General features: G+C 46.8%; 1 protein-coding gene across 3 annotated transcripts; it reads left to right on the forward strand.

The window, feature by feature from the left end:
- Nucleotides 1-704: 704 nt before the first annotated feature.
- On the forward strand, nt 705-10,425 carry tlcd4b (TLC domain containing 4b). Of its 3 annotated transcripts, none has more exons than XM_056407782.1 (7): nt 705-1,035; nt 3,585-3,737; nt 5,202-5,291; nt 8,257-8,315; nt 8,533-8,627; nt 9,670-9,743; nt 9,828-10,425. In XM_056407782.1, exons 2-7 carry the CDS (start codon nt 3,592-3,594, stop codon nt 10,174-10,176), a joined length of 813 nt encoding a protein of 270 aa, XP_056263757.1. In that variant the 5' UTR covers nt 705-1,035; nt 3,585-3,591; the 3' UTR covers nt 10,177-10,425. The 3 variants fall into 3 exon arrangements, with proteins under 3 accessions (XP_056263757.1, XP_056263758.1, XP_056263759.1); XM_056407783.1 differs by lacking the exon at nt 705-1,035 and adding an exon at nt 1,660-2,816; XM_056407784.1 differs by lacking the exon at nt 705-1,035 and adding an exon at nt 1,660-1,815.
- Nucleotides 10,426-21,754: the final 11,329 nt, after the last annotated feature.

Genomic DNA, 21,754 nt, shown 5'->3' on the forward strand with positions numbered 1-21,754 from the left:
GTATTTGTTGTGGGGTTTTTCTCCGGCAATTCAGCCACATTGGATTGAATTGCATGAAAAGATTGCAAAAACAAAGATTGCAAAATTAATAATTCATAGAAACTGAAGTGTAGAGACGGATCACGTTGTGTAGTCTCCTTTGTTTTCACACTGCAGGCTGTTATTGTTGAGCAGTCATGGACGTGACTACGACTTGATGTCATCAATCACAGAGAGCACCCGGCGTTACAATTGTGTGGTTTTATGATGATGATGATGAAGATGATGATGATTATGATGATGATGATAAAGATACAGTGCCAATTGATAGAGAGAAGAAGAAAAAAGGTTGGGCTGTGTTCCCACATTATGATTATATGACTTGATAATGTAACTCACGCGTGTTTCCAGAGTCTATTTATAGATTTTCATATTAATGGATGTAAATGACCTGGAAGAGTGAAAGTGAATTACAAGTCCTCTAAACAGCCGCGTGGCGTGCGTTATTAATCATAACGCTGCATCGCGATCTGCGGTATAATCTCTTAAAGTCCGCACTATCTACGTTATCGTGTTATCACCGTAAAAATTAGCTCCGTATGGCCTTTGTTCCCGGTGGGCGTAGCCTCCATCCGCCGGAGCGGAAAGTGGGAGGGGTGCGCGAGGGGGTGGGTACGTGTGACGTCACCGGTCAGTCTTTACCGAGAACGCCAAAATAAAACGGTAAAAAATAAATAATAAAAACACTTTTACTGCCGGATTCAAAACCGGGAGACGCATGGCAGTCTGGACGCGGCGCTGCGAGGGGAAGCCAACGGTTCTTCTCCCGGTTGTCGTGCTCGGTCAGCACGCGCCATTGTTCGCGTAGCGGTGAAGGCTTTTTCCTCTCTCTCCCTCTCCTTCCAGGGGTCGCGCGGAGCGAGAGCCAGCGGGCTGTGTCACTTTAGCTCGACCTGCTAGCTAAACAAGTCGGGAGGAAAAAAAAAAGTGGACGCAAGACGGCGGCTAACCGGGAGCGGACCCGCCGAAAAAACCGACCTATGCGACGGACAGCAGGTAACCGAGCCTCCCCGCCCCGCACCTCGCCCGACACGGAGCTCTTCAGCCGACGTGTTTTAGCCGCGACACAATCTTGGGACGCCGACCTTTCTGCGCCTCGCCCTCAGCAGACCGCATACGTAGCCTTCCCGTTTTAGCTTCTTTTTTTGCCCCATGAATCTCAACCGGGGGGGGGGTCTCAACCGGCCGGGGCTCGGCGTCTTGTTACAACGGGCCCCGCTTGTATTGTTCATTTGTTGGTAACGTGGCCGCTGCATATTGCTACGCTATTGTGGAAGAGGAGATGGGGGGGTCTGTGCTACTGTAAGGGTCTGACCGCAAACATCTGTCCGGTCGTGACGCGGCGACGACCGCCCGTTGGTGACCCGGTCGGCCCCGCAGTCAGAGAGCTGTGAGGCCGAGGTTCGGTGGCTCGAGAGCGGCTAAGTCGAAGGCATCGGTGTGGTGTAGCAATGCGGTAGACAGGGAGGAGGAAGAGGAGGAGGTGGAGGAGGAGGAGGAGGAGGAGGAGGGGGCGGTCTAGATTTCCAACAGGAAAGGTGGTGGAGCGGGGTGCGGACCGGATCGGACCGCTATTATTTATGTTTTGGTCGATATGCCGGGGGGGGGGGGGGTCACGGTTAGCCACGGTTAGCCACGGTTAGCTGACGCCGGCAAAGATCGTCCCCTGGCGGAACAAGGTCAGACGGCCTCGCTGTCAACCGCAGTGAGGAGGCTCTCTGCCCGCTGCCGCCTCCTCCTCCTCCCGCTGCTCCTCACTGTGAACCAGCCTGCCAGGTGAAGAATGGCGCTGAATTATTCAGGCCCACGCTGCATGCGATCAGCGTGACCCGGGAATGTGCGAGGCTGGCGTCGGGGACAAGGAGAGCGGCTCCCGACAGGAGCGAGTGGCTTCCCGGGGAAGGGTCGCCCTCCCTCTGCGGCCCCTGCGGCCCCTGCTCAACATGTTTTTTGAGAGCGGAAAGGATGTATGGGAAGCCCTGCCTATCATTTTTTTAAAGCTTTTTTTTTTTTAATGCATTTGTTATTGTTTGTTTTTGTTTTCTAAAGATCAAGAGGGATATAGTTGTGATGATTGCCTCTGAGAGAAGATGTAAGACGGGATTCTCTCGTGGCACTGGTTTTTCTTCACCAGCTCATTGTTGTCGTCTTGTTTTTAGGGTGTAAATATGACTTGATTCACGTCATGTAGTGTAAAGGAACAGCCTCCACCGACGCCTCCAGTTCACGGCGGCAGCGTACGAGTTTTCCGGCGGTTTGCGCGTCATCTTTACTTTATCCCTCGCTCCTAATCGCCACCTCTCCTGGAATCGGTCGCTTTAATAATCGCTTGCGTCATTTCTGTGGATTCGGAATGCGAACGCACGCTGTCAGGCCGGAGTCCAGCTCGGCGTGCGGCCCGGAGAAGTCACGACGGCGACGCGTTTCCTTCGACGTCTGCTGCGACCCTTTTTGTCTGGACACATTCTGCCACCCGAAGCCGGCGATGATTTTTTTTTTTTTAGAAATGAGGAAGAGTCGGTCACGAACTGTCGGCAGAGTTTCTCGGTCCAAATCGAGGGACCCCGCGTTGCTCAGAACCAACGTACTTTGGTCCTTGATTCGTCTATTTTAGGATTGAAGCACAGGAGTAGTTGACCCCCCCCCCCCCCCCCCCCCCCCGCTCCGATAAAACCGTCACGATTCACGACTCCTTTTCTCTTTTTTCCGGCGGTGCTATTTCCGTCCGTCTCCACCGAGCCTTTGTCGAGAGGGAGAAGAGGACGCGGACCTCTCCCGTCAGTGTTTACAGGCAGCTGCTCGGACGGCTACATCCTGGGCTTTGTCCTCATTGGTTCCAATATTTTTGTTTCTGCTCTGATACTTCCAACCCCACGAAATACTTAATCGGGCGTAATGGAAAATAAATTAACTGTCTAGTGTGTGAAGAGAAGGCCGAGTGGAAGTGGAATGGAGCTTCACATCGTTTTCCAACGCCTCCTGATTTGAACCCATTTCTCCATCTTGGCAATCCTCCCCTCCCCCCCTCCCCCTCCCTTTCTCAGCCTTTGTTTTCTTCAGCAGGCCTAAACAACTCACTGTAATCCCCTTGCAAAATATCCATATAAATGGAGACCCCTTTATCTGAAATCCTGTGCACTGTATTCACCCAATCACTCCTCTTTCTTCTCCTCCTTCCTCCTGTTCTTTTGTTCAACTGTAGCGCCTTCTCTCTCTCCGCCCGTCTATGAACCGCTTGTCTAAAGCTCTCGTGTCTCTTGCATTCGGCAGCCCGTGTCTTTGGCTTTCATATATATAAATATATATCCCTTTCCCCCCCTCCTCCTTTTTTCTGTCTCTTTCCTCGTCTTCTTTTCTTCGCGGCCTGGATGAATCACGCCGGGTGTCGCTTCACCCTCTCGCCGCTGCCTCAGTTCTTTTCTGCTGGCGCCGCCCAGGATGACTGACAGGCATCGATTTGAACTTGTCCATGTGTACCACCCCCCCCCCACCCCTCCTCGTCCCTTCCCCTCCTCCTCCCCCTCTTCCTCTTCCTTGTGCTTTAGGTGAGTGATGGAGACGAGAGAGTTGACCGTGTTAGCTGGCAGCTTCGTGAGTTTCCAGCTCCTCTTCTCGGTGGTCAGCCCGCGTCTCTCCATCTTCATCACCCCGGGTTACGGGCGGCTGCCCGCCACCAAGCTCACGGAGTGGAACTCCAGGTGCGCCACCGTTTGTATTGTTATTTCTCTTTTTCATTGTATCTGTTGGATGCCTTCCCTGTCGCCACGTGAAGGAAACCAGCGCCGCCTACCAAAAAGAAATCCACCAGTATAATCCGTTGTTGGGACGTTCGGCGCGCGATCGTAAACGGCAGTTTGATTCCATCCCACGGAAAGATGGGAACGTTTTTTTAACGGACGACACGGAGATCTCGTGGGTTTTAAGGATCTCACGATGGACGTAGAACACTTCTTCTCATGATGTCCGAATATACAGAAAGCAGCGCTCCTGTGTCGGCTCTGACGGACTTTCGGGAAACATTAGATATTTGCCGTTCTAGTTTCTATCCGGCGGGCACAAGAAACGCGTCGTTGCGTAACGTTCCAACGTCGTGACCCCCTGACCCGCGTCGAGCAAACACTGGGTGTTTTTCTGCGGCGGCCCCTGAATCGCCTCTGGTCGCGACTCATCGCCATTCCACGCAGCTGTGCCGTGATGTCGACCGCAGTGGTTTTCGGTTTCAAGCGTGAAGTTCAGGGGGGCGATGATTCTTCGTTGCGTAACGCCCCCTCACCCCTCTACGCTCTTTTTTTTCGAATCTCCTTCGCAGCCTGCCAGTTGCTCACAAACGGGCGTTTATTCATTCACGCGGCTAGAAGCTGCCTCCTCCTCTCGGCCCCCGTGTGAACGGGACGGGGTGTTTCCACAGAAACAGAGGCAAAGGCCAGGCGGCGATGCCCCGCGTCAGAGGATCCTGCTGTTGCGTAACCGCCGGCGCTCAGTCTGTCGTCGGCGTGTTGTTTATGTAACCACGACTTAAGTGCAAGGAGAAGAGAGGGAGGGAGGGAGGGAGCAGCGGCTCAATCTAGGAGACTGCTGGCGTTATCTGTGTCTCTCTTTTCTTTTGAATGAAGTGTTCCTCACGGGCCGATCGGAAGGCTCCTCCATGTGAACGCTGTGGATCGCCCCGCAGAGAGAGAGAGAGAGAGTCCCTCGCACGGCGCTCCGCCGCCACGGTCCATTTTTAGACGCGTCGCCGTGATTCAGCGGTAATAATAATCTCGTCCGGCCTTCAGCAGCTGCTGGGCTGCTGTTCCGGCTCGGGGGCTTCGTGACGACAGTGGGGTGGGGGGGGCTACTAAAGTATCAACAGATAACCGCTCCAAAGGTCGGGGTGATACTGTATCAGGCGTGATAAAGAAGAAGTAGCAGACACGTGGACTCTGGTGGGGGGGGGGGGGTAACGGGGACGTCATCAAACACACACTGTATGCCCTGGGGATATAATCCGCCTCCGATCGCGGCTCTGGGTTCGATCCCCGGTCTGTGGCACAAAAAAACAACCATGTCAAATCAAAGATTCGGTTCATGAAAGCCCAAATATTAATAATCATAATAAGTCAAATAAAAAGCCTCCTTTCCTCCGTCCTCGTGTTGACCACTGTGTTGTTGTGCGTCCCCAGGTTGGTGTCCACCGTGCACGCTCTGGTCGTGGGCTTGTTCTGTCTGTACATCCTGTGGTTCGATGACGTCGTCAACGCCGATCCCGTCTGGTAAGAGGAACGGCGAGCGGGCGGGGGGGGCACCGGCGCCTACTCAAAGGAGTGGTTCTGATGAAGGATTCATTACCTTCGCATTGAAAATGCGGAAGGTTATGTTTTGATCGCCGTGTATTTGTATGCGTGTTATTCGCATAAGTCAAAAAGTATTAAACCGAATCGCATGAAATTTGGTGGGATGATTGGTTATTATCCGGGGACCATTTGATTAGATTTTGGGATCGATCAGGTCAAGGTCATGGAAAGGTCAAAATCTTATTTTTACCACAGCATTGCATGCCAATTTGTATCCAATTGGCATGCAACTAATGCCAAAATGTTCATAATTCAATGCCCAATCTTGTGATGTGCGAAGGTATGCTCTCTACCGAGTGCCCATTCTAGTTCATTTTGTTTCCACGGTGAAAAGATGGCGACGAAAGGCCACCGGCGCATCGTGCCTCGTCATGTTGGCAGGCGTGAAAAAGAAAGAAAGAAATGATTTTCGCGCTTTTAGGAGAAAACCGTCTCCTCCTCACGTCCTCCTCTTCACACCGACAGCCCCTCCCCTCCCCCCTACCCAATTATCTCTCCTTTCCAATATCTCGCATTTCTCCTTTGCTCTCCATCTCTCACTTCCACATTATATTCTTACAACACTCCTCTTTCTTCTTTTCCTTTTCCCTCGTTTCGCTTCCTCTCTGGCTCTTCTCGACTAGACTAAAATCCCTGGTCAAACTGTACGGGGTCCGGGGTCTTTGAAGGGAGCGTAGACAGCGGCTTCCATCGTGACACCTCGCCTGATACTGGTCTCTGATTGGCTCCCTGCTGCTACTGTCTGCTTCTCCAAACTCCGGCCTCGAGTCACTCGTGGAGGAGCACCTCATCCCCCAAATAAATCTGAAACGAATTAGTGATATATAGTGTTATATTATTGTTGTAATTGTAATACTTTTTATTATTATTATGACAGACAACCAGAGCAGCACTGCAGCTGTAGAGGATCTCATGTAGAACGGGTAGAGCACCGGGAGAGGACAAACACTTGAGTGGTGGCTGCATGAGGACCGTGGAGTCAGCACGACTGGAGCACTTCCTGTGTGAAGGGCTCCGCCCCTTCTCGCTCTTTGCCTCTATATCAGGAGGGGGGGGGGGGGTTATCCAATCTTATATTTGCCCGTTGCATTTCAAGTGCAGAGGTAAAGTAATGCAACAGATCCGTGAACAGCAGGAGCTCTCTCTCTCCCTCGCTCTCTGTCTCTCTCTCTCCATATGTTTGTCTGTCTCTCTGTCTGTGTCTCTCTATCCTGTCTCTTTCTCTCTATCTGTTTGTCTCTCTCTATCTGTGTCTCTCTCTCTCTCCATCTGTTTGTCTCTCTCCCTCTGTCTGTGTGTCTCTGTCTCTCTGTCTCTCTCTCTCTTGAAGCAGACATTGGATCAGACTCTTATCGTCGAGAGGGATCAGGTGCGCCTCCCTGACGAGGTGATGGTGCGTTCAGGGTCATCTGCTGGGTGTGGACTTTAAGATAAGACGTTACTTTATTCTGAGATAAATAAATAAAATAGAGCACATTCCATCGAATACTTTAAAGAATAAAGGAAATGAACAAATGAAATGAAAGTGTATAAAGTGAAAGAGGTTTAAGATTTATTGATGTTCAATTTGAGGAGGATGTGGCCAGAGGAGAATTATTATATAATCTAATAGCTATTGGCAGGAATGTTCTGTTTCAGGAATGTTCTCCGTTATATGTTCTCCGTTAGATGTACCGGTTTTATATAGGTACCGGTCCACGGCTTGGTTGGAACCGGGCCGCGGAAAAAAAGTGAATACAAAAAGTTTTAATTTTTGTTTAATCAGTCGGAAAAATCTATTATTTTGAAAAAGGAGCGGATCCACCCGTGTGTACGTCTGAGCCGCGTTCAGGAGTCTTAAAGTTCGGGTTTCTCGCTGCAGGCGAGTCTCACGCGCCGAACCCTCTGCTGGCGGCACATTTCAGTGACAAAGAATCTTAAAACATATTCAACCTGCTCAATGAATTCTGTCACTTCAGGGAAATGACAACTGTTTTCAAGTTGGCCGATAAAGTCGCTGCTGTGTGGGCGAGCGAACAGCGGAATATTCTACATGTTTCAGACGTTGACCGGGTGGAAGAGGCTTTTAAAAGAGTTTGAGCGGAACTCCAACCACAAAAGACCCGACTGCAAAAGAATAGACCTGCAACCCATTTGTAAACAAACCCACCCGGTGAATCGAGCCCGTCCGAGCTAGAAGAAAATGTGTTGGAGATGCAAATGACGGTGGCCTTAAGGGACATTTCACACAACAACTCTGTCGGTGTTCTAATGACAGCGACCAGAACTCGGTTAGGAGCAGCGGACCAAACACACGTCTGTGTCGCGGTCTCCATTAGCGGCTCGTTGCAGGTAAACAAGCGCACGGCTCACACTCGGCGTAATGATGAGTTGTAGTTTTGGCACTTTATGCCCTTCGTATAATTGTATGACGTCATATTTATTACATCATTTATATTGCCGGTCCGTGAAAATAATTTCTGACACGGAACCGGTCTGTGGCTCAAAAAAGGTTGGGGACCGCTGCGTTAGATGTTCTCCATTATATGTTCTCCGTTAGATGTTCTCCGTTATAGACAACACTTTGTTCCCCTCCTCCACCTGTTCCCGTGAACAGCCAATGAGGAGCCTCCCTCAGCAGCTGAGTGAGTGTTGCTCAGGTTCTCCGTGAGGGCGGGTCGCCTCCTCCGGGTCGTCTGAGAGCAGACGTTGTTTAAAGATCCGTTTGACGCGTTGTTTACACAAACAAACCAACAGGAGCCGTCCGGTCGCAGTCACATGGGGCCGCTACAACCTCGCCATCGGGGGCAGCACGCACACTTTTCTGGGAATAGCGACTTCCCCCCCCCCCCCCCTCCTCCTCGGCACACACCTTGTTCACATGGTGTTCTCTGTCTCTCCACAGGGGGGACCCCAGTCTCGTCAAACTGAACGTGGCCATAACCTGTGGTTACCTCCTCTACGGTGAGCTGTGTTTGCTCTCTTCTCGTGTGTGTGTGTGTGTGTGTAACTGGCTTTAGATTGAAGTTGTGTGTTGATCTAAAGGTGATAAAGTGCCTGAGAACAGTTTAGATATATTTTATATGCCGGCCTCCTGTGTCTTCTATGAACGGGTCCCCGTTGTCCCCCCCCCCCTCTCGTTCTCCTTCACGGCGTGACCGCCTCTCTCTCTGTCCTCCAGACCTTGTGCTGCTGGCCTGTAACTGGAGAACCATGGGGGACATCTTTTTTGTGTGTCACCACTTGGCGGCGCTCTACGCCTACGGATACGTGCTGGTGAGTCCATCGCTCCTCCAGGGGGCCCAGAGTGTTTCATATATATATATGTATGTGTGTATATATACATGTATGTGTATATGTATATATATTAGGGCTGTCAATCGATTAAAAAAAATTAACTAATTAATCGCACATTTTTAAATTCATTAATCGCGATTAAAAGTTTTTTTTTCTTTTTAAAGACAAAACTTCACACAGAGCTGTGTTTCAAAGAGGCTCCTACCTATAAAGTGCCAGCGAGGTATTTAATATTGTGGATGATAAATTGTTTCTTCAGTGAAACATCAGATTAGTAAAAAAAAAAGAGAAGTATATTGAGACCCCATTGGTCCTGTCATCTTTAACATTGAACACCTTTTAAAGGCGTTTGCATATGACACATACCCACGTGTTATACATCAAACATTCCAGAACAATCTCAGCTCTATTCAATGAGGCTCATTGTCCTCGCGCCGTGTTCTCTGCTCTCTGACTGACAGGCTGCTAATGAGCCTCACCTGGGAGGTCCTTTGTGATTTACTAAGTGTTCATTGGTTGTTTTTTTCGCAAAATGTTGACAGACAAACGGATTGACCAATCACGTTGAAGGTTTCGTGTGACGAGTTCTCTCCGCGCCGCGTCACCCGACACGTCGCCCCTCCGTTCCTCTGTGTGTCAGAGGGGGAGACGGGAGGAAGGAGAGCAGGAGGAAACCCGACTGATTCATCCACGAGTTTAAACTGATTTCTGCTCCTTATTTTCGCGGAGAAATAATTGTTTTAAAAGCGGAAACAGTGTTAAACTGTACTGCCGCGGTTTGACACTCAGAGGAGTGTAAAAACTTCAACGACACCGGAAGTAAACAAAGTTGCGTTAATTGCGTTAAAATATTTTAGTGCGTTAACGCGGCCAAATTAATCGCATAGATTAACGCGTTAACGCTGACAGCCCTAATATACATGTGTATACATGTACATGTATATATATATGTGTATATATACATGTGTGTTTATATATATATATATATATACACACTAATGTGTTTGTCTTCTCTCTGCAGACACGAGGCGTGCTTCCCTACTTCGCCAACTTCCGTCTCATTTCAGAGTTGTCCACGCCGTTTGTGAACCAACGGTGAGTCTGAATAATCCAGACACTGCCCCCCCCCTCTGTTTTTAGTTTTACTCGATCATCTCTAACGCCTCCTCCTCCCTCCAGGTGGTTCTTCGAGTCGTTAAAGTACCCGCGCTCGCACCGCCTGGTGGTGCTCAACGGCGTCGCCATGGCGGTGGCGTTCTTCCTGGTGCGCACCGCCGTCATGCCGTCGTACTGGTTCAGCGTCTACGCCACCTTCGGCACGGAGGCGTTCGACCGGCTGGGCCTCAGCGCCCAGGTGGCCTGGATCTCGTCCTGCATCGCCCTGGACGTCCTGAACATCATCTGGATGTACAAGATCGGCCGCGGCTGCTACAAGGTGCTGAAGGGGCGAAGCGGGCGCACGCCCAAGGACGGCGTGGAGAAGGAGGCGGCGGCGGAGGGCAAGCACGTCAACAACCACGCGGACTAAAGGGAGGGAGGGAGGCGTGGACACGGACATGAGCAGGCGGGGGGAGGCTGGACATCCAGGAACCCTTGCAGCCTCTCTCTCCCTCCCTCTCTCTCTCTCTCTCTCGCCTCGCGTTCCTCCCGCCCACATTCTCCAATCCACCAATCGCAGCCCTTGAATCTCCTCGTCCGGGGCTGACGGGTCTTGACCCCCGACAACGAGACAGAGAGAGCGCTCCCCGGACTCCAGCCCAGCGTCGGCCTCCGTGTTTTGGGGCGGCGGTCGCTTCATAGCACATATTTTAACCCCCAAAAAAACGTTTTATCTCACCGGTCCTCTCTCCTCCTCTCATGCTTCGACTTCAGCCGAAGCCCGATCCTCTGAAGTGTCTCCGAAAGACAGGAAAAGCAATAAAACGCGGAGGAAATGAGTCAAAAGGGCAGGGGGGGCGGGGCACTTTCAGAAGACGACCACCGCTCTGTGAAAGGCCGGAGGCTCCGCCCCCGGCGCGGCTCGCTTTCATCCGATCCGCGCGGCGTTTTGTGAATCTACAGGGCTCTTGTCTTAAAAACTCACCAGACCTCACGTGAAGGAAGGAAGGAAAGGAACCAAGAAAAAGAGACAGAAACACCGTAATGCCTCTTCTACAGTATCACCTGCTGCGGCCTCCGTGTAACGAGTGGCGTCTGCCTATCTCACCAGCCATGCCCCTGGGAAACCCCTCACAATCTGGATTTTATATATATATATATCAAAAAATATATATGTGTATTTAAAAAATATATGTATATGCATGCGTAAGAGGATAAAGACGCCCCGACATCCTCGGCTCCTCGCAGGACAATTTTGCCTTTTCAGTATTCATCGTGTCGCCGTCGCTGCAGTGACTTCACATTGTAACCATGGCAACCCTCTGCCTGTCTGGAACAGGGCTCCGCCGTCCAGCTCGAAACGTTCTTTTGTTTGTTTCTTTGTGTTCTACCTCTCCCCCCCCATCCCCCCGCCTTACAATCAACTTGTTGTGGTTGGAGTGTTTCTATTTAGTTAATTTCGTTTTGATTTTTAAGACGTGAACTGTTGTGATGTCACTGATTCAGAGGGACGTCTTCCTCCCTCGCTCCTTCCTTCTTCTTTCTCCTCCTCGGCTGTTTCTCTGAAGACGGGATCTTAAGAGAAACACCCCCGGAGGCTTTTACACTTCCCCTGATCTCCTTTTGTTCTCAGTGATTCTGAGACTCTAATTTAGGAAAGAAAGGGGGGGCGGGGGGTAAAGTTTGCAAAGAGTGCAAACTATCTAACGCCCTCCTAAAACACTCGCATGGTGCTCTTCTTTTCCCTTTTTGTTTCCCCTTTGCGCAATGGAGGAATACTAGCAATATGACATTTTTCTAGTATGGAATTCATTAATTGGGACGTACCAATCCGCCGAGGGCCGCGGGGGTGATTTGCACGTCTTTAGTTGAGTTGTTTCTTTAGTGTATAAACTGTAAATCATCACTGCGCAGCATGGTCCGATTGACATATTTCAAGAAAGATGAGTAACATCTCAAATATAATTAATCTAATGCTTCAACGGGGGGGGGGGGGGGGTCGTGTCGTCGTTGTGTCGTCTTCCAGAGCGGTTCTGAATGCATGCGTGTTGTTTTTGGTTCCTTTCTCCCCCGCATGCCTGTACAGTATCGACGCCGATCGTTGCCACGTTCTCCGGACGCCGCTCGGGTTCTAACATCGACGATGACGTCAGGAGGAAGGTTCAGGTTCACGCACAATGTGCTGGCACACGCGCGTGCTCCTGGTTCTCCTTTCTTTATTTTTTTATTTAAAGCCGTGCTCTACTGATTTTTTTTTTCTTTCTTTCTCTCTAATGTTGAGGGAATCACATTCAACCGTTTTTTGTTTTTTTTAACTGATAATCGACACATTGTAGCCACGTTTCCGTCCAAACGTCGTGTGACATGCCTGCGTGAGCACCGGGGGGGGGGGGAGCTCTGTAAGAGCGGGCGGCGTCCATGTGGCAGGGTCTTTATTTAATTTTTTTTACGGCATGCCGGAGCAAAATGAACTTGTGTCGGTCGGGGTCTCCTCGCCGCCGCTGCTCCTCCTCCTCCTCCTCCTCCTCACACGTCCACCAGAGCCGAATGTAAAAAAAACTTTTTTCTTTTTGTTCTGTTTATTTCTTCAGGTGGATCGAAGAATCATGTATTCCACCTATTCAACCTATATTACCCACAATGCAACCCCACCGCTGGTAGAGGCTAACGTAGCGGCGAGGCCCCGAGATGAGGCTGTAGCCCCTCCCACATTATCTGTTGTCCAATGGGTGGCGTTCCCCTCTAAGTACCCGTCACTGGATCGATGCTCATCTGAAAACTACAAAGCACACCGCCCTGTGTTTCTGTCTGCCGGCGCAGGGGGCGGGGCTACATGGGCCAGGGGGCGGGGCTACAGTATCTCGTGCCTTCCCTTTGGGCGCGGTGCAGTTTGGATGCATGACTTTCTAACCCTGTGACTTGTCTCCCACATCTATACTCTTTGTATATATTTTTTATAATCTGCCTGCACAACGATTTAATCCGGCCAAGTATTATAATCCAAATTGAGCCCCTTTTGATTGGTTGATTTCAGCGGGGAGAATCGGGGGGGGGGGGTAGGTGTTTCTAGTGGCATTAAGGTGGGCCTGCAGTGTCCGAGGCAAACTAATAGATATATATTAAGTTAAATATATATATATATATTACGTTTTTTTGAACTTGGGAGAACAGAGGTCGGCGAGCGGCTCGACTCAAAGCTGTGAATAGTTCTCAAAAAAATAACGAGAAACTGAACGTTGGTCACGTGACTCTGATGGTGGGAGGAGTTTATTCTCACGGGGCTCGTGCACAAAGCTCAACACCTGCGTATGTTGAAACATTTGCCCCCCCCCCCCCTCGGATGAGCCCACGCGTTGTGTGACGAGGCTGCTGTGGAACGACCGTGATCTGTATCAGGTTAGATCACATTGTCTTTGGGGAGGCCAACGTTCATTATGTATCATCATGGATATATTTAAATATACATATTATAGTGGTATATACACATCTGTATATATATCCGTGATCCCGTATTGAAACCCGACGCTCACTGGACTCCCTCCACCGCCGGGACGTCTCTTCTCTCTTAGGTACATTACAACAGAGCTGCATCAGAATCTGGTACTTAAACGATGGACACGTCCTCTGTGGGTCTTCTCAAGGTCACACAAGGTACTTTGGCAAACTTTATTTGCCCCGTTTCTGTCTCTTTCCGATGAACAATGACGTGTTGTATTTCAGTGCGTAAAGATTAAGAATGAATGACTGGAAAAATTGATGGCGAATACCTTTTTGCTTTTGTGCTCCTCCTCTTTATTCTCTCTGTTTTTATTTGGTCTTTTTAATGCAATTTCTTGTTCTGATCCATTTTTTCTTCCTGGAGATTTTAAATGTGAAACGACCCCCGCTGCCCTCGGGCCTCCGGTCGGTCCGAGCGTCTCCCGTGACGACGACCACTAACGATCCTGTAGTGCTGAACGCTGAGACTTACTTGAACGTGTTGCTCTTCAATAAAGTTGAAGGCAAAGAGGAGGTGACTCGACTCTCTTTGTGTGTGTGTGTGTCCGTCCTGAGGCGCTTTACCAAACATGGTCACATAACAGACTCAATGAAACTGTTCCTCCTGCACACATTCGTGTGTGTGGGCCGTTGGACATCACTCACCCAGGGGGGCGGGGCCTGCACATCATCACCTGCGTCCCTCATAGACACAAAATACACACCTGTGTTACAACAACAAACCCTTGTTGTCGTCGGTGTTTCCGGGCCCCGGCGTCCCCCTCCCTGGAGGTCGAGCCTCTGCTCCCCCACTTCAGCTTTCAGTCTGCCATGTGAGTTGTAGTTAGTTACTTCAATAAAAAAACATTTGATTTTTAAGGATCTTTCTATTTCAGGAGGAATTTCTCCTGAAGACTGTTCCCAGACTTGGGGAAACAAAAACATACCAGACTGTTGGAGAAGTTATAAATACAGAGCCGGTTTTACAAGGTGCTTTACGGCTCGGCAGAGTCGACGTGTGACTGATCTCAAACCAGTTTGAAAACCAGCAGCAACGAACTGGGACCGGGCTCCTCGGCCAGAGACGTGACGGGTCAGCACATCGTCAGGTAGCCTGACGATAAGAGCCCGGACTGAAAGGAGTCGAACCGTCAGTCCGAACGCCGGCAGGAAGTGTCGGCTGTGGAAGTCCTGTAAGAAAACGTCGACGTTACAAGTGTAAAAAAAACCAACGATGTCAGTTGAAGTGGAAGTCGACCGCAGATGAATGAAGCCGTCTGTGAGCCAGAAGAATGATGTCGTCCGACCTTTCCTGGGGGAAAGAAGTCATTGAAGTGTGAGCACTGAAGGGAGTGGAAAGGTCAGCGGGCGAGGGTCGAGTTTGAACAAAGGGGGGGTTGTCGGGGGCCGGAGGAGTTTCAAGGCCTGAGACCCGAGAGGGTCGGGAGAGTCCCGCGGATGACAGCAGTGTAAGTGGCGAGCGAGCGGGAGGTGAAAGCGTGCAAGTAAAATTCAAGCATGTCTTAAAGACACAAAAACATGGATGACCTGCAACTTCTGGATGTTAAACTCAGACAAAACCGAAGTGATTTTAATCGGCCCTGAGCACCTCAGAGATCAATTATCTGGTGATGTGGATTCTGTAGACGGCATTGCCCTGGCATCCAACACCACTGTAAAGAATCTTGGCGTTATCTTTGATCGGGACTTGTCCTTTAACTCCCACGTAAAGCAAATCTCAAGGACTGCATTCTTTCATCTACGTAATATTTCAAAAATCAGGCACATCTTGTCTCAAAAAGATGCAGAAAAATTGGTTCACGCGTTCGTTACTTCGAGACTGGATTACTGCAACTCCTTATTATCAGGCTGCTCTAATAAGTCTCTTAGGTCCCTCCAGTTGATCCAGAATGCTGCAGCTCGTGTTCTCACTAAAACTAAGAACAGAGATCACATCACTCCTGCACTAGCTGCTCTGCACTGGCTCCCAGTAAAATCAAGAATCACTTTTAAAATTCTTCTCTTAACGTACAAAGCCTTGATTGGTGATGCACCATCATATCTTAAGGAGCTTGTAGTACCATATTGCCCCTCTAGAGAGCTGCGATCACTAAATGCGGGACTACTTGTAGTTCCTAGAGTCTTAAAAAGTAGAATGGGAGCCAGAGCCTTTAGTTATCAAGCTCCTCTTCTATGGAACCAGCTTCCACCTTCAGCCCGGGAGGCAGACACAGTCACCTCGTTTAAGAGTCGACTTAAGACTTTCCTCTTTGACAGAGCTTATAGTTAGGGCTGAATCAGGTTCACCTGGTCCAGCCCCTTGATATGCTGCTATAGGCTTATAGCTGCCGGGGGACGTTTAGGATGCACTGAGTACCTATCTCCTCTTTTCTCTCCTTAGGGATGAATTTTCGAGGTCTGGGTCGTGGAATTCCTGCTACCGACTACGCCACTGCCCTGTTGAGACTCCGCCCACTGTTTAGACTCCGCCCACTCCTCCTCTACCTCCATCTGCCTGATGAATCGTGGAGGTCTCCATTGTGGAATATGCCTACTATGAACTATTCATCCACTGTCATATTCATTGAATGTATTTTAACTCTAAATCTGTTCTTCTGGTCACATGACATCTATTGTTCTGTCCATCCTGGAGAGGGATCCTCCTCTGTTGCTCTCCTGAAGGTTTCTTCCCTTTTTTCCCCCTGAAGGGTTATTTGGGAGTTTTTCCTGATCCGATGTGAGGTCAAAGGTCAGGGATGTCTATGTGTACAGATTGTAAAGCACTCCGAGACAAATTAGTAATTTGTGAAATTGGGCTATACAAATAAACTGAATTGAAGAGTCGGAGGATTAGTGCCGATTTTAAATGTCGGTCGACATGAAAACGCCGAAGCGTGAGGGACGTCGGTTTGAGAGGGAAGTAGTTTGAGTCGTGGACGTGCGGCGGGCTGAAAGGCAGTGGAAGTGTCGGCTCGGCTCCGTCTCTCTCGCCGTCGACCGATAAGCCGACTTTGTTTGACGCTCGCTTGTCCAACTGTTGGAATTACGATGCCGTGAACTCGGCCTTCATCGGGAGGACTTCTACCATAAATAGCCAGACAGGAGCCAGAGGGAGGGGGGGGGCTTACTTCTTCCCCTGCTTCCTCCTGTCTTTTCTTCTTCATTCTCCTTTGATGCACCACGCTCGTGTCCAGTCCCCGTCCTATTATCCCATTATTATTCATTATTAATCTTTATTAGGAATAAGACATTGTAAAATCACCAACCGGTTAAACTGCTCCTGAGCCGAGCTCTGGAACAACGTGCTGTCATAAAACACTAATGTTGTTTACACAATGCACATCATCACAGGCGTCCAGCCTCCTCTTGATAAAAGACACACACACACACACCTTTTACTCATTGGCTGCCATCCACATCGCGTTTGGCAACACGTTACATGGATCTGGAGGCGTCCTCGTCCGATGAATGTGTGGCCAACGTAAACAGCAGAAGCCCACCGCGTAAATATGCGACCGCCGTCTCTCCTCAGTGCGAGAGATTCCTCGTTAGGTCTCTATCCCTCACAGCCGACTTAGGCCCCGCCCCTCTCCCATCATGCCCAAATAAAGTGTCCACATTCCATTTGTGTGCTTCTTCTTCTCCTCCTCTGTGAAATGTTTATGTGTGTGTGTGTGTGTGTGTGTGTGTGTGTGTGTGTGTGTGTGTGTGTGTGTGTGTGTGTGTGTGTGTGTGTGTGTGTGTGTGTGTGTGTGTGTGTGTGTGTGTGTGTGTGTGAGAGAGACTTTGACTATGTTATGCTTTGATAAAATAATACAATCTTGGTTCATCACAAAATACAACAAGAAAAGTTAAACCTTCTTTTTTTGCGTTGGAGACGAACCGGTTTGCGATGTTGCTGTATATAAAAATAAAATGTGAGCTTAGCTGGTTATTGTCGCTGTGAGCTCATCGGGGCCGTAAACAGGCTGAGATCATCCGTCCAAATTCCAACCGTGCAACAGCATCAGCACAAAGAAGATCTTTTCTCATCGTCGTCACCAGTCTGACCGTCCAGTCCTCCTCTCTTCTTCACACACTGCCGGGAGGTCATCGTGGTGGAGAACACTCCATTTTATTATTATTTGTTGTTCAAGAAGGGGGAAAAAAGGGGAAATGTAAAGATATTTCATCATAGAATATGTCTAATAATATGTAAAATAAGCTGCACCTCGACCGTCCGGGCCCTTCGGCCGCAAATGGAAAGATGTGATTGCTTTCATTCAATAATTCAATATCTCATCACCAGCAACTCAACCGACGCTTCCACTGCTCCGTCATTAGCTTGTTTTAGACCAGCTGACCGTTCTCGTTTCAACTGTTGGTGTAACCTCAACTGCAGTTACCGTCTCCCGAGCAAACGATTTTTATTTTATTAAGACATTTTAATGGGTTACACAAGCATTTTGCAAAAGTGAGCACGCTTCAACTTAATTCAGAAAACCTTCGTCTTGTTTAATCGTTCTTGTCTTATTCGTTTGTAAAGGTAACACAGGATCGACGTGAAGTACTGGACCCCTTGAGTCACCTAGCCCTCCAAGAGGCCAGTGAAACATGTCAGTGAAACATGTTAGTGAAACATGCCATTTAACATGTTCGTGAAACATGTCAGTGAAACATGGTAGAAACATGTCAGTGAAACATGTCAGTGAAACATGGTAGAAACATGTCAGTGAAACATGTCAGTGAAACATGTTAGTGAAACATGCCATTTAACATGTTCGTGAAACATGGTAGAAACATATCAGTGAAACTTGTTAGTGAAACATGCCAGTTAACATGTTCGTGAAACATGTCAGTGAAACATGTTCGTGAAACATGTCAGTGAAACATGCTAGTGAAACATGTTAGTGAAACATGGTAGTGAAACATGTCAGTGAAACATGTTAGTGAAACATGTCAGTGAAACATGTTAGTGAAACATGCCAGTTAACATGTTAGTGAAACATGTCAGTGAAACATGTCAGTGAAACATGTTAGTGAAACATGCCAGTTAACATGTTAGTGGAACATGTCAGTGAAACATGTCAGTGAAACATGTTAGTGAAACATGCCAGTTAACATGTTAGTGAAACATGTCAGTGAAACATGTCAGTGAAACATGTCAGTGAAACATGGTAGTGAAACATGTCAGTGAAACATGCCAGTTAACATGTTAGTGAAACATGCCAGTTAACATGCCAGTTAACATGTTAGTGAAACATGTCAGTTAACATGCCAGTTAACATGTTAGTGAAACATGTCAGTGAAACATGTCAGTGAAACATGTCAGTGAAACATGGTAGTGAAACATGTCAGTGAAACATGTTAGTGAAACATGCCAGTTAACATGTTAGTGAAACATGTCAGTGAAACATGTCAGTGAAACATGTCAGTGAAGCATGGTAGTGAAACATGTCAGTGAAACATGCCAGTTAACATGTTAGTGAATCATGCCAGTTAACATGCCAGTTAACATGTTAGTGAAACATGTCAGTGAAACATGTCAGTGAAACATGCCAGTTAACATGTTAGTGAATCATGCCAGTTAACATGCCAGTTAACATGTTAGTGAAACATGTCAGTTAACATGCCAGTTAACATGTTAGTGAAACATGTCAGTGAAACATGTTAGTGAAACATGGTAGTGAAACATGCCAGTTAACATGCCAGTTAACATGTTAGTGAAACATGCCAGTTAACATGTTAGTGAAACATGTCGGTTAACATGTCAGTGAACAAGTGTTATTTGGCTGGTCCAGTGGTCTCTCTCTGTGGTCACCAGCAGAGCCTCATATGGGTCCCTGTCTCATCCGGCCCTGGACCTTCTGGAGTGTTCCTCTCCGACATGCCTGCCATGTGTCTAGAAGTGACACACACACATACACACCTACACGCACGCACACACACACACACACACACACACACACACACACACACACACACACACACACACACATACACACACACACCAATAAGGAAAGCAGGGGTTGACTCAGACCCCCTAAATCCGATGCATTCCTTTCCTCGTCGTCCTTGGGAAGCGACGCACTGAAATGAAACAGGAGAACCAGCTCCCGGCTCCCAGAGTCACGTCAGGATTCTAGAAGCTTCCACCAAGATTAAATCCGCTGCGTCAGGCCCGCAGAGGTATAGCTGTGTACATATAGATATATAGATATGGATAGATATCATATGAATAGGATTTATCATATACTTATATATATATAGATATTGATATATAATATAAATATGATAGATGTAATTTATTTATATATGATATATATAAATATGATATATATGGATATTTATATTATTTGGATTTACATATGGACGTTTAAATATGTATATATATCATAATATATTTATCTTTATATATATATTTATATATATATCTTAATAAATGTAATCACAGGACATATATGTATTATGTATTCATATCATAATATATTTATGTATATATATAGATATATATATCTTAATAAATTCAATATATATATATATATCTTAATAAATGCAATCACAGTACATATATATTATGTATATATCATAATATATGTGATTGCATTTATTAACATATATATATTGAATTTATTAAGATATATACTGTATATATATATCTTAATAAATGCAATCACAGGACATATATATATACATATATTATGTATATATATCATTATATATATATATATATATGTTAATAAATGCAATCACAGGACACATATAATATATATATATATATTACGTATATATATCATGATATATATACATATATATATATTAATAAATCAATATATACATATATATATATAAATATATTAGGGCTGTCAATCGATTTTAAAAAAATAACTAATTAATCGCACATTTTGAAAATCATTAATCGCGATTAAAAGTTTTTCTTTTCTTCTAAAGACTAAATCTTCTCAATGAACGAGTAATCCCTTCAGACAGCGTGTATTTTAGACACTTGTTTAATTGTATTCTTTTTTTAAGTCAAAACTTCACACAGAGCTGTGTTTTCAAAGAGGCTCCTACATATAAAGTGTCAGCGAGGTATTTAATATCGTGGATGATAAATTGTTTCTTCAGTTAAACATCAGATTAGTAAAAAAAAAAAATGTATTAGAGACCCCATTGGTCCTGTCATCTTTAACACTGAACAGCAGAACCAGTGGCCTTGGTAAACTGACAATATGTCATGTTAACCCTCTGGAGTCTGGGCTCATTTTCTCGATTTTACAAAACAATGTAAATTCACCTTTTAAAGGCTTTTGCATATGACACATCTCAGTGTTTCCCCCACCATTCTATCGCGCCAGATTACATCAGAAGTAATGTAAGGTTCTTTTCTTAAAGACGTCTTTGTTCTTTTATTAAACTAAACGTCTGTTGTTGGTCGTCTCTACAGCAGCATGTCATTCTGTCTCCACGTGTCGTTCACTCTTCTCCGCTCTCCGTCTCGCGCGCCGCAGAGCTCCATGCCGGCGTGTCTGCGCGCGCATCGGGGCGGAGAAAGAAAAAAAAAGTCACCTGCACCTTCCGCCCCGCGTCACCGACACGTCGCCCTCTGCTTCTCTGTGAATACCGAGCAGCAGACGGGAGGAAGGAGGCGGACTGCCGCGGTTTGACACTCAGAGGAGTGCAAAAACTTCAACGCACACCGGCAGTAAACAAAGTTGCGTTAATTGCGTTAAAATATGTTAGTGCGTTAATCGCGGCCAAATTAATCGCATAGATTAACGCGTTAACGCGGACAGCCCTAATATATATATATATATGTTTGTTTGTTGCCATGTTAAAGGCTCTATTATAGGAATGTCATGCCAGAGATAATAATATGCAAAGGTCCCAGGGGACAAAATCCAAGGTGGGATGTGTCGCCTACCGAGGCCTCGAGTTTTCACCTTTTGCGAAACCGGCAGCTCAAAGTGTTTTTGTTTTTTTAATTACATGACGTGTGATTTAGCTGACGCTTCAATCCAAACCGATTTACAACAAGTGAATTCAATCCTAACTCAAAATAACAACAATCAAGAAAGCAAACTACAAAAATACCATGAGTAATACCATGAGTAATACCATGAGTAATATCATAAGTAATACTATAAGTAATACTATAAGTAATACTATAAGTAATACCATGAGTAATATCATAAGTAATACCATGAGTAATACCATGAGTAATATCATAAGTAATACCATGAGTAATATCATAAGTAATACTATAAGTAATACCATAAGTAATACCATGAGTAATACCATGAGTAATATCATAAGTAATACCATAAGTAATACCATGAGTAATACCATAAGTAATACCATAAGTAATACCCTAATACTATAAGTAATACCATGAGTAATACCCATATATCATAGTAACTATAAGTAATACCATGATACCATATGAGTAACATAACACATTAATATAACACCATAAGTAATACCATACAATAACCATAAGTAATACCATAAGTAAGACAATAAGTAATACCATAAGTAATACCATAAGTAAT

Source organism: Pseudoliparis swirei, chromosome 23, assembly GCF_029220125.1.
Source record: "Pseudoliparis swirei isolate HS2019 ecotype Mariana Trench chromosome 23, NWPU_hadal_v1, whole genome shotgun sequence".
Taxonomy (NCBI): domain Eukaryota; kingdom Metazoa; phylum Chordata; class Actinopteri; order Perciformes; family Liparidae; genus Pseudoliparis; species Pseudoliparis swirei.

Bases quoted from the DNA above. Each gene is read 5' to 3' on its own strand.
- tlcd4b (XM_056407782.1), top strand. From the start codon at position 3,592: ATGGAGACGAGAGAGTTGACCGTGTTAGCTGGCAGCTTCGTGAGTTTC. The intron at 3,738-5,201 runs GTGCGCCACCGT...GTGCGTCCCCAG, and splicing joins CTCACGGAGTGGAACTCCAG to GTTGGTGTCCACCGTGCACG. The intron at 8,316-8,532 runs GTGAGCTGTGTT...TCTGTCCTCCAG, and splicing joins CTGTGGTTACCTCCTCTACG to ACCTTGTGCTGCTGGCCTGT.